At 38.1% G+C, this 13,125-nt stretch overlaps 1 protein-coding gene across 1 annotated transcript in view; it reads left to right on the top strand.

Moving 5' to 3' along the window:
- Positions 1–12,764, top strand: part of LOC149300637 (transcription factor RFX3) — a 48,985-nt gene extending 36,221 nt beyond the window's left edge. The window contains exons 12-17 of the mRNA XM_089485065.1: positions 2,528–2,625; positions 2,911–3,060; positions 6,423–6,631; positions 7,774–7,927; positions 9,597–9,639; positions 12,523–12,764. Of these exons, the coding sequence (XP_089341191.1) occupies positions 2,528–2,625; positions 2,911–3,060; positions 6,423–6,631; positions 7,774–7,927; positions 9,597–9,639; positions 12,523–12,764 (896 nt within the window). The remainder of the gene's footprint in view (positions 1–2,527; positions 2,626–2,910; positions 3,061–6,422; positions 6,632–7,773; positions 7,928–9,596; positions 9,640–12,522) is intronic.
- The last annotated feature ends 361 nt before the right edge of the window (positions 12,765–13,125 follow it).

Below are 13,125 nucleotides of genomic sequence, written 5' to 3'. Positions count from 1 at the left end.
TGTTTATTCATACCTGAAGTAAAATGTGTGTGAAAAAACAAATGCAAAAAAATGACTACCACAAAGTTTGACAAAGACTGGTGGTAGATATGGTGCATGGAAAGAGTTAAAATACTAGCATTTGAAATACCCTGGGCTGTCTAGTTTTCAAAAATATATGGCTTTATTGGGCACACTGAAATGGCCCGGCTCAAAGATGTACCAAATAGGGCATGGGCAGTTGATCGCCAAACGCCAAAGTTCAACATTGAAAATGCGCATGCCCCAAATGTGGCCCTTTTGCCCCCAAACAGCCAGGCAAAATCATTCATGTGAGGTATCGCCGTACTCAGGAGATGTTGCTAAACACATATTGGGGTGTTTTATGATAATGACATATACCAGAACCTGTTTATTTATACCTGAAGTAAAATGTGTGTGAAAAAACAAATGCAAAAAAAATTACTACCTTTGCTAAAGGCTGATGGTAGAATTAGTGCTTGGAAAGGGTTAAAATATTAGCATTTGGAATACCCTGGGCTGTCTAGTTTTCAAAAATGTATGACTTGATGGGGTAAATTGCATTGGCCGGTTTCAAAGATACCCGAAATGGCACATGGGGGGAAGAATTACCAGATTTGGAAAAAATGGCTTTGAAATAGCAAAACGCTACCTGTATATATTGCCCCATAATGTGTAGAAAAAAGCAAAAAACATTGGGTATTTCTAAACTCAGGACAAACAGTAGAATCTATTTAGTAGGTTTTTTTATTACCTTTTATAGATGAGTAAAAGATTTTTCAACCATATTTCACCATATTTTATATATGTCCTGAAAAAAACAATATCTAATGTGTGTGGGTTCAGTAAACGGGTAAGAAGAAAATTACAGCTAAACACGAGTAACACAGAAATGTTAAAACGGCCTTTGTCACGAAGGGTACAAAAAGTAAAATCAGCCTTTGTCACGAAGGGGTTAAACATTTTTAAATGGAAGACAGCTTAGATTTAAGAGAGTTCTACTAACACTGCACACATTTTCCAGCCATTGTGCAAAATCTCAGTTATGGTGCATATCACATTTTGTACGCCATATTGATGCATGTGTCAGGCCGACTACATTTTCCTGGCAGTAATAAAATGCTGGTTTTGACCAGGGGTGGTTCCAGAGCCTCACATCGGGAGGGGCACGCACACTAACACACACTCAGACACTAACTCAACCAGACACTAAGTGTAACTAGCACTAAGTGACACTAACCGGACACCCAGAAACTCTAATACACACAAACTACCGCAAACACCCATTCTACTACCCAGACACTCATTCTAACACAGAGTTACACACCCAGAACACTCACACTAACACACATGCACAGAGAAACTTGCACATACACATACGCTAACATACCTAGACATACATACACACTAAAGTACCCAGATATACAAAAACACAACATGCCCAGACCCAAACATACACACACTAAAAGTCCCAGACACACACACTGACAAACTCAAACACACACACATACATACATTGACATACCCAGGCACACATACACACACTATTGTACCCATATGCACACACAAACACTACTCGCTAACACTGCAAAGCCTCATTCTATCTTCAGGGTCATGCATCGTTATGAGACCCTGCTGAACCCCATCTTTTCCTTGGACTCCAGGACTCAGGACTTACCTCTTTATCTCTACTCCCCTAGGATACTGCCTTGTTGCACCCTCCTCTCCCAGATTTGCACATTGTTTTGACCCAATTACATAAATGTTGGTGCGTTGACTCATTTATGCGTCTGTTGTTTGGCTTCAGGTCGTAGTACAACCCAACACAATTCATCGGACATATTATTTTATGAAATACCAAGTGTTATGAGCTTTTTAGTGTTATAAGTCTTTGCAGAGATGACCACGTTGGGCGTGTGTGTGTGTGTGTGTGTGTGTGTGTATTTCAACCTACAAGACTTTTGTTCAGACTTGTCTGTTTTTGGTGGTCATTCTGAAATTATCAGAGGTCTGAACTCTTGGCAGTTTGATCCCCTTTGATTGTACAATAACTACAGCTAACACAAGTTGTTTTTTTTTCTACATGACTTTAGTACTTAGCAGAACAGCTTGAGGAAGCAAATAATGCTTCCATAAGTACTGTTTCCTTGCTCTCAATCAGTTCAAGAAAAACACTTTCATGATGTGTATTATGTGTGTCACCGCTTGAAAGAAACACTCCAAGCTATCCAATAAACCAATTGTCAAGAATAACATGAAAAACACTGAACACCAGAAAACATAACAAGAACAAACTTTTCCTATACACTGAAACTGTGCATTTGCAATATAACATTTAAAATCGACACATTTTAAAGATTTACTTTAATTTTCTAGAAGTATAATATAATACAGTCTCTTACTGGTTATTTAATGTCAGCCTTCCATGAGCCTTCCTGCTTGTTTATTCAAATATGTGTAATTTAAGTGTTTCAAGCCCTGATGCATTTGTTCATATATTCAAACATTTTTTTTTTGCCCTTTTTAGGTGCCTTGACCCAAGCCGTCCGCAATTTTGCAAAAAGCCTTGAAGGTTGGCTCTCTAGTGCCATGTGTAATATTCCACAGAGAATGACACAAACCAAGGTATGTTATGTTTAATTGGGCACTTATAGTGTGAACACATTTCTGTTTTTCAGCTGGGATACTATCATAGGCAATCCAAAACATATGCTTGTCACCCTATGTGGTTTCCTCCATGGCTTGGTGCCATACGCAATCAGATTGTGGAACTGTTACTGAACACAGATTGCTCAAGTCAAATGCACATCAGTTTCCATTGGGCATAATGACCCTAATGATCCTTAGAATAATAGCAGTCTGTATGACTGCAATTTTTCATTTTATGTAACAAAAATCTTCTATTGGCAGGTTGCTGCTGTAAGTGCCTTTGCCCAGACTCTGCGAAGATACACGTCTCTAAATCACCTGGCTCAAGCTGCACGTGCTGTGCTCCAGAACACATCTCAGATCAATCAGATGCTCAATGACCTCAACCGTGTCGATTTTGCCAATGTCCAGGTAAACCAAATTCTTTGTATGTGAATCTGTGGCCTGGAGCTTTAGGAGTTGAGTACCAGTCATTAGTCGATTTCATGGTATATGGGATGCCTGTAGTATTTGTACCTATAGTATTCACTATAGACGAAATTTGAAAAAAAAATGTATTGTGGGAATGTTATTCATGTTTTTACCTGCTTCTGAGTTTGTCTCTACTGTGCCTGTGGTATTCCCTGAAATGTCACGAGTGGTTGTGACTTAGGCATCACAGTGCTTATGATGAGAACGACTATGGAGATTCAGCTGTGGAAACGTTTAAATGGGATGCTACTTTTGTTTTTCGGAAGTGGGTGAGTTTTTTTTCCAGCCAGCTCCAGATTCAGTGAATCAACCATGTTAGTCACTAGCATTTTCCCACACGTTTCCCCCCAAAAAAGAATCCCTGTCAGCAGCATGTAAGCCTAGCCAAAAGGCATAGAAAGAGGATCCTCATGTCATCTAGTACCTAGCAAGTAATGGGAAATCAATGTATCTGTTTGCTTTACTATTCAAAAGTTTAGAAATGTCCTTGTTTTTGAAATAAAAACAAAATTTTACCATTGAAATGAGATGAAATTGATCAGAAATACACTGTAGACATTGTTAATGTTGTAAATGACTATTTTTACTGGAAACGGCTGTTTAATGGAATATCTTCATAGGTGTACAGAGGCCGTTTATCAGCAACCATGTGAGCCCAAACGTTTGGAGTGCTGCCATAAGAAAAAATAAAAAAAAAAAATTTAATTTCATAATACGGCACTTACAGTGTGTCTGTCATGTATTTAGAAAACCACTTAAGTGTTTAACTCCTGTGCTTATTTAGTATATTTAGTATATTCTCACATGTCTTTTTATTTGCAAATACTATAGAAAAACAGCCACAATATGTTTACTTGCAGGTGAATTTACTGTATGTACACCCAAACAGCTTGTCAGTCTGTATAAAGCACCGGCAGACTTTTTGAATATGCATGAAAAAGAATGTTCATTTTTTTTTTACAAATTCCTATTTTTGCAAATACGACCATAGATATTAACATTAGATATGAAGTATCCAAAACAATATACAATTGCCATGCACAGCATGGTCAACCGCAAAATGTGGAAGACATATTTTTATTTTATTACATTTGTGTAGGTTGTTAGTTAATGCAAGTTCAGTGGTGTGCGTCGTCTATCACGATAAAGCACCAAATTCTCTTTATATATTGCGGTCCACAAAATGATCTGACCGAAAGCAACGTGAAACGTGTGCATCCGGGCAAAAGTTCAGACTGGGAGTAAATGACTTGTCATGCTTGATTAAATGGTTTCTAATGGGTTAAAAAAACATATAGATGTATTTTGATAGTAGAAGCCAAGAATGATGTTGAGCCCAACCCCAGCATTTTGAGAACATGAACATTAAAGTATAAGGAATGACACTGTAAGATAGGCAGCAAAGCTGAAATAAAGCTGTTTTCATCATGTGTATGTAAATTGAGATTACATGATGTCATCTTTTTTTTAAACTGACAACTGAGAATTATCAGAAGCTTTATGGCAGCAGCGTCACAGACGCTTCGCTGATATCGAAGGATACTTGTTGTGGGCATGCGACTTGTTGTGGGTGTATAATTGGCAGTTCTGTTTTAATATTTAACCTTATATAATGTTATAGTTATTTTGCCATACTGATGCAACTTTTATTTTAAACTAGAATAGTCTTATGTGACAGAATATAGGAGGCTCTTCTACTGGGTTTCTGTTCATCCGTGGTAACATTCTAAATTAGCTGATCCTTGGATATGTCCGAGGATTATACTCTCAATAACACATCACAGTATTTCTGTGCAGTGACCTAAGAGTTGTGCTAACCCTGGAAATTACAAATCGTAATACTTGTCCAATCTCGTCTGCCCATTTTACTTGCTGTAAAAGGAGCAAAACTCACGTGGTCCTCGATCTTGTCTTAGATTCAGGATAACCTTGTTGCCTATCCCATGTGTGTTTTAAGTTCCTTTACTGTGTTAACCATGAGACTGAGCCTTAGTCTTCATAAGGAGGGCAAATGTCCAGGTATAAGGCAATTGTGGGAAAACTGCAATTTGGGCAGTCTAGCCCTAAACTGTAGTCTTCATGAGAAGTAGATCCAGCTTTGAATGGTGAGCACGACTTTACAGATCTTTGTAGGAGAAAATGCTCACAGCACCAAATGAAACAAGCTACAGTACAGGCATTTCTTCTGCACAATCGAATCGAACGGTTGTTTATATTTTGTGTGAATAAGCACTGCTAATTTTCATCATGCATCTTTATTTTTTTTTCCATACATAATTTAAAAAAATGAAATGTGCAGAAATCTCAGCACTAGTAGGGTTTATATACACAGGTACAACGGTGCAAATTAGAAATACACTGTCATAAAGGATTCTCTTTAATGAGGCGAGCAGCAAAAATTAATACACATCTCACAGTATGTTCTGTGAGATCATTATCCAACGCAAAAAAAAAACCCTGAATAGATCAAGGTACATATATATTCATTCTAAAAGTGTCCTAACCTTCTAAGCATGTCTTGTAAAGTATAATCTAGCCTCGGTAAAGGTCACCAAATATAACATCACATTATAATTGTAGCTCTCAGCTCTGACATCTCCACCAAGTAACATGCACACACATTCGAGGCAATTCTGTGTAATAGTCACTGGCTGTAAAACATTCAAAGGGTATCTTTAGTATCTAACAGATACACAGTATCGATGTTTTCTGCATGGTCAAGCGCTGAGAGAGCTTAAATGTGACTTTGAAAACGGAAAGTTACACGATTTCTAATACAGAAAAATCTCTCCCGAGTTGCTTTACGTTCTGTAGCATGTTTCTTTTTCAAAAAAAAACACCACTACCTGGTTCCCAGTCAGTTCCCTTTTTTAAGATTTGCACACTATATACCTAGCAAGATGGCGTGTCAGTGGCTTGGATGGGTTCAAACTGGAATCCTGCATCTAGGGCAAAATGTATTCGGAATGTGCAATCCTGTGGTCCCCAGGTCTGTACAATTATGTTCAGAGACCTAGCGATGCCAGATAAGGGACCATTCTTTTCAGAAAAATCTCTATATATCATATTATTACTACAATTTCATCTTTATTTTAAAGGAAAACACTATTGCTGTTACGATACCACTGCTTTTATCTTTTTATTGTGATTTACTCCCAAATCTCGTTGCTCTTCATCCTTGGGGATTATCTTTATATGTTGATGTGATTACTACACCACTTAGAAACCTGTTTGTAGGATATTGTAGTAAAGGTTTGATGCGTCCTCGGAGTGCGGTGTGATTGTCCTTTGCTTTGTGATAGGAGCAGGCTTCCTGGGTGTGCCAGTGTGATGATAACATGGTGCAGAGGCTAGAGACGGACTTCAAGATGACTCTTCAGCAGCAAAGCACTCTGGAGCAGTGGGCTGCCTGGTTGGACAATGTGGTGACGCAAGCATTGAAACCGTATGAAGGCAGGCCAAGCTTTCCCAAAGCAGCCCGACAGTTCCTGCTGAAATGGTCCTTTTACAGGTAATGCGATATGCTGGCAAATGTGAGGCTCAAAGTGGCATATAGATATACTCCTGCATACAGTGAAATTCGTCGGAGAATATCATTGTTTTGGGGCAGATCGGGTATGCGGGGTTTTAGAGACGTTTTAAAAATAGAAAAATGCATCTCTTCACTATAAAATGCTTTTGCAATTGAAGTTATAATGCTGTCAATACCATCTACGTTATTATCATGATTATTATTAATTGTTATTATTGGTATGAGCCACTTGCTGGTTCAGTCATTGTGTTCTCCATCCAATGAGACAACGAACTGTGCGCAACGCCTAATAAGTTCCAAGACGTCCCCAAAGTTTCATTTTAATGTCTCAATGAAAGAGCTACTTCCAGACACGGACAGGAGTCCGTGCTAGCTCAGAGGAAAGCACTTAGCTTTCATAAAAATTGCTCACATACATTTCCTTCATGCATAATAGAATAGCAAATTGATGCCGTATCCGTCAGAGATCTGTGGACCGTAATTGCTGCCTGTAGTTACAAAGTGTTAGATTTTTATTTTTTTTTAGAATTTCTAAATTTTGCAAACAGTTGAGCAGTAAACCATAAATAACATTATGTAATTTAGCATGCCTTACAACCTATTCTTAATATGCACTAAGAATGCATAAATTATTTCATAGAGTAACGATGATATTTTTTATATGGTGGCTCAGATTTCACTTCGTGCGTGCGGGCAGGTTCCCCCCTGGGCTACCTACTACCTCTCTGAATGTTATGGTGTAAACACAACACATACACACCCACCTTCGCACCATAATAAATACATAATACTTGGATCAACATAAGATTGTGTTTTTATACAAAACAGGCTCATTATGTGAACAGTAGCGCTACGGAAGAATTATGTTATTGTGTGCTATGCTAAACCATCATTATCGTCTGCTTTAATCCATTGCATTGGAAATGTCACCATGTCATATAACCATGTAACTTAGAACTTCAAAACACCAACTGTTGAGTAGAGACAATTCAGAGTGTAACCTATAGTACATAACGCTGTCTTAATATGAGTCTTAAATAAATAAGAAAGCTTGAATCTCATGTACTTAGTAATGTCTGAGCTGAAGTTTCTTCTATTTTGTTTTTCTTTCAATCACACAGTTCAATGGTTATTCGAGACCTAACCTTGCGGAGCGCGGCAAGCTTTGGCTCCTTCCATCTGATCCGCCTTCTCTACGATGAATATATGTTTTATTTAGTGGAGCACAGGGTTGCCCAGGCAACGGGAGAATCACCAATTGCAGTTATGGGAGAGGTAAGTCGGTCGGTTTTATTTGGCGATGGCAAAAAGAAGTTTTAATTGGGTTGTTTCCATTTGAGGCCATTCAGGAAATGTCTACATAAATAAATAATTATATAAAAAAATCACACACAAACATATAGTGTTTGTGTTTGGGCAGGTGGTAGAAATTAATACAGAATATATATGATATACGGCCCAAATAGTTCTTACCTGCCATCAAATTAGGTTTCTATGTTTGTTTAAAGGGGTGAGTAGAAATATATACTTTTTGTAATCCTTGCTATGTTTTCTCATTTTAATGTGTAAATTCCTTATATGTTAATTTATTGTTGCTTGCTTGTGTTCAGGTGAGCAACAATAAATTAACATATAAGGAATTTACAATCCATAGAAAGCTAAGTTAAATATTCTCCTTATGCACAAAAAAACCCCTCTGTGTGCAAGTAGCACAATAATCTGAGTCACTTTATTCATTCTCTCCGAGAAAAAAAAAATACTTGGCACGTTATTTTCTCGATAAGCGGTAATGGGAGGAAAATGAAAGACAATTGACTTTGCATTATTCAGTGTCATCTGCTGTAAGCGTTATTTTAAGTGCAATAATCAAGATTATTGGTATTGATAGTATGTGAGATATGTAATGTTTGTAATGTTTAGGCAAGCATACTCTTTTAGTAACTGCAACTAACTAAAGCTTGGCTTTGTAGCACCGCTATCCTGCCAAACATCTCCTCGCTAGTAATATAATGGTAGATAGCCAAGAGGGAGCATCCATCGCTACTATGCATTTCCTATGTTTCTTCATTAGTTGTGAAAAATTGTGGTCTTGCCATCAAAACTTTAATCTTAATTGCTAACCTTGTGCTATTTCTTTCAAAACAATAGTGTGTCATAAATCATCTTCTAATGCTCTGGTCAACGTCCCTAGAACCAATTTTATACTGCCATTGTACAATATCAACTTAAAGTGTAAAATATAAAATGTTCAGCAGTCAGGACTTGGTGTAAGACTGTAAGAGGTCATATTTTCTTGGGTGCTTAAAAACATAGATTGTTGTGGTATATAATCACATGAAAAAAAAAAGTTCTACCAAGCAAACAATTGAAAACACAAAGATTCCAACAAAACAGCCCTGAAGACTGGGCCATATTGCGTCTTTCTTGATAGATTAGAAAAAGAGGATCCCTTTGACGGGCCAGTGGAAAGCCTCCAAAATAACAGCAGTGATAGATTACCACAGTATTTTTCATTACCCTTTTTGATATAATATGTGTATGAGAAATGGCATCTCAATAAACTTCTTAAATCACAACATCGCAACATAAGTCATTTGAATATTGAGATTTGTTTAGTGCCTGTGTATAAAAGTATGTATTCATAAATGGTCACAGATGATCGCAGACAGTAGTTTATAATGTATGTGGGATGTAGTAAATATATCAGTATCCTTGTACATAATTATACGTGTTACAACAAAGTTTACCTCATTGTTACTGGTATGTTATATATATATTGAATCATATGGCCCCCCCATGCAATGCGGCACTTGTTGCTTTACTGAGCACAGTGGCAAACCATTAGACCTAAATGATTGTGTATTTTTATTATTAATATAATAGTACTCGCTATTTTAAAAATACTTTGGTCTAACAGATTTCATTGTCTTTTGTTTTTTCTTAGTTTAGTGACTTAAATGATGCATCACCGGGAAATATGGAAAAAGGTAATTATCCTTCATGTTTACAACCGAGTTTACGGGTGGAACATGATTACTGTGTGATTTTTGTATGCATTTCTGAACTCTGGCGGCACACATTCACTCCTGATTGCAGCTTGTGTTATGCGGTCTACATGCTGTTATAAAAACCCAACTTAGTTTTTCACAAAGACCTTAAAGGCCTTATTGGAATGTCATCAATTGTGTACATGGTCCTCAAATCCTGGCACACAGGACCATGCAGATTAGGGACATAATTTACTATTCAAGTATTCATTTCATAATTATGTACATTAACATCGAATGTAAACAGTAAAATGCTTTGCCACACTCCCCCAAAAAATAGCATTTTCCTTCTTCCCCCAGTTACCATGGTAACCAGACATTCCAACTAACACTGCATCCCCCCCCCCCCTCCACACACCACTACCATCTGCCACCACTATATAGGTGAGAACTGAATGGCTGTAAATGGACACCTGTTTTGTTACCATGACAACAAGCAATACCGCGTTCTTATAATGTCCTCCACTAATTACGGAGGTTTTCAGGGTGCCATTAAGCCATGAGAGAAAATAATGAGATTTACCTGTTACGTTTGAAAAGAGGTCTTATCACCATAGCAATGGATAAAAGGGTGCTGCAAAAAATCTGGGGTTTCAGCAAATTGACAGCTTTTGAACTCCTTGCTAGCAAGTAAAGCTGGAAAGGTCTACCATAATTACCATGACTTTTAGCAGGACCACACCAAGCTGAGGGTCAATCATCCTAGGAATAAAATTTAAAGAATACCACCATCTTTGCTTTATCACTGTACCCCACCTCAGAGTGCTGCGGATAAAAGTGACATCATACAAGTCATGCTTCATGTCACAACATATTCAAATGTTTAACCCCTTGATGACAATTGCCGGTCCGGGCACGTCACCGAAAATCGTGACGATTATGACAATTGACGTGCCAGGACCGGCACGTCTTTAAACGGGTGAAAAAATCGATCCGTGATCGATTTTTTCACTCAAACGGTGTTGCTCTAATGCCTCGACATCGAGGCATTGAGCAACACCAAAAAAAACATTCCCGGCCCCCCCCGATCGCTCCTAGGAGCAAATAAAAAAACATGTTTGAAAGACTGCACGTCTTTCAAACATGGCGGCGCCCGCCGCCGAAAAACGGGTTTAGGAAGCGATCGCGAGTCGCTTCCTTTGCTTAGCTGGTGTTGCTAAGATGCCTCAGTATCGAGGCATCTTTGCAACACCTGTTTAGCAAAGGAAGCGACTCGCGATCGCTTCCTAAATGCTCAACTTACCTTCCCGGTGCCGGCGTCTTCGAAACACATGCGGTGTTTCAAGATGGCGGCGCCCATCAAGCCGGGGGCGGAGCCTGCTGTCATCATCGGGGGGGGTGTTGCTGGATGTCATGGACATCCAGTGAATAACACCCCTAGTGGTCAGATCACTCATAAGAGTGATCATGATTTGATAAATCAAAGGCAATGTTTTCTAAACATTGCCTTTGATCAGTATTGGATCTGCCTCCCTCCTTCACTTGCTTCTAGTGAGGGAGAGAGACAGATCAGTGTGTTTTTAGGTATTCTCAATAATATATATATATATTGATCCAAAGGCTCTTATAAGAGCCACCCATTTAATATTAACCCCTTCATTGCCATTGATCACTGCATAAACAGTGATCTTGCATAGTGGCAATTGTTTTTGGGGTTCTTTTTTTTTTACATTTTTTTTTACTTTTTTTTTTTTTGTACTTTTTTTTTAGAGTTTTTTTAATTTTTTTTATTAGAGCCATTAACCCTTTCCTTCCCCACTATTTTTGCTGCAATTGTTGCCATGCAGCGGTATACGGCTGAGGAGGCATGTTCCAAATTTGGCCCTTTTGCCCCCAAACAATCTGACAAACCCATGCATGTGGGGTATCAATGTACTCAGGAGATGTTGCTGAACACATATCGGGGTGTTGTGTGACAGCAACAACATACCAGGAGCTGTAATTTTACACCTGAAGTACAAAGTATGTTTAAAAAACAGCAAAAACAATTACTATCACAAACTTTGACAAGGGTTGGTGGTAGGATTAGTGCATGGAAAGGGTTAAACTATCAGCATCTAAAATACCCTGGGGTGTCTAGTTTTCAAAAATATATGGTTTGGTGGGGTAAATTTAATTTGCTGGCTTCAAAGATGCCCCAAATACCACATGGAGACAGAATTACCAGATTCAGAGAAAAATGGTTTTGAAATAGCAAAACGCTACTTGTACTTATTGCCCCATAACGTGTAGAAGAAAGCAAAAAAACATAAAAACATTGGGTATTTCTAAACTCGGGACAAATAGTAGAATCTATTTAGCAGGTTTTTTCAGTAGTTTTTTATGATGAATAAAAGATTTTTCAAATAAAAGTGAGAAATTTTTTTTTTTTTTCAATTTTTCGTCATATTTTATTATTTTTATTATAGAAAATTACATCATATATAAAAAATTATGGTGTCTGAAGAAAGCCCTTCTTGTCCTGAAAAAAACAATATATAACTTGTGTGGGTTTAGTAAATGGGTTAAGAGAAAATTACAGCTAAACACAAACACCGCAGAAACGATAAAACAGCCATTGTCACGAAGGGTACAAAAAATAGAATCAGCCTTTGTCACGAAGGGGTTAAACAATGCGTTTCTTCCCCTGTTTATTATTAAAAGCAAATACAGAAATTCAGAGCAAGTACCGGTGGGGATGTTTTGGCACATGATCCTTAAAGTGTATTGAATGTAGCTGTAGATGTGATGCACGTTAATCGGTGGGGAATAAACTTCCACCTGTCTCTCTTACACTCTCCTCCTTTCTTTTTGTGCTAGTTTCATGGTTGTTTGTTTGTGCAGATGAGGGCAGCGACGTGGACAGTGACCTGGATGAGGAACTTGATGATTCCGGAGAACCTCCAGCCAAGAGGGAGAAGACGGAGATGAGTCAAGCCTTCCAGGTCGGCTGCATGCAGCCATCGTTGGAGGGGAGTGTACAGCAGAGCTTGGTCCTTAACCAGCTGCACAGCGAGCATATTGTCACAAGCACTCAGACCATCAGGCAGTGCAGTACCACTGGGAACACCTACACTGCAGTCTAGTGGATATGAAAGCTTTCACAACACAGATGTATAAATATATATGTATGTTGGGCTCAAGAGTATGGCAGTAGAACAGATAATGCCTGAAGGTTGACTGTTGTCAAAAGTTACATTTTGTGACCTTAACATTGTTGTCAACCTTGCCCCGAGCACGGTTCCCTTCACCTCTAACAGTGTACAAAGAAAGTTTCTTTTCTGCCAAATTTTTATTTTCTTTTATGTTTCGTTAAATTTATTTTTTGTATTTTCTCTTGAAAAAAGTACTGTCACGTCTTAAATAACATCACTATAGTTATCCCTTTCGTTTTTGCTTTTTATACGTTATTGAAGGCTTCGATGTAGTTCTTCTTTTTAATCCTTT

This window comes from Sceloporus occidentalis, unplaced genomic scaffold (assembly GCF_023333645.1).
Source record: "Sceloporus occidentalis isolate IW3139 unplaced genomic scaffold, rSceOcc1.0.p SCAF_24, whole genome shotgun sequence".
In the NCBI taxonomy this organism is placed as follows: Eukaryota; Metazoa; Chordata; class Lepidosauria; order Squamata; family Phrynosomatidae; genus Sceloporus; species Sceloporus occidentalis.
Note: the sequence above shows the minus strand (reverse complement) of the source record. Positions and strands in the feature narration are given on the sequence as shown.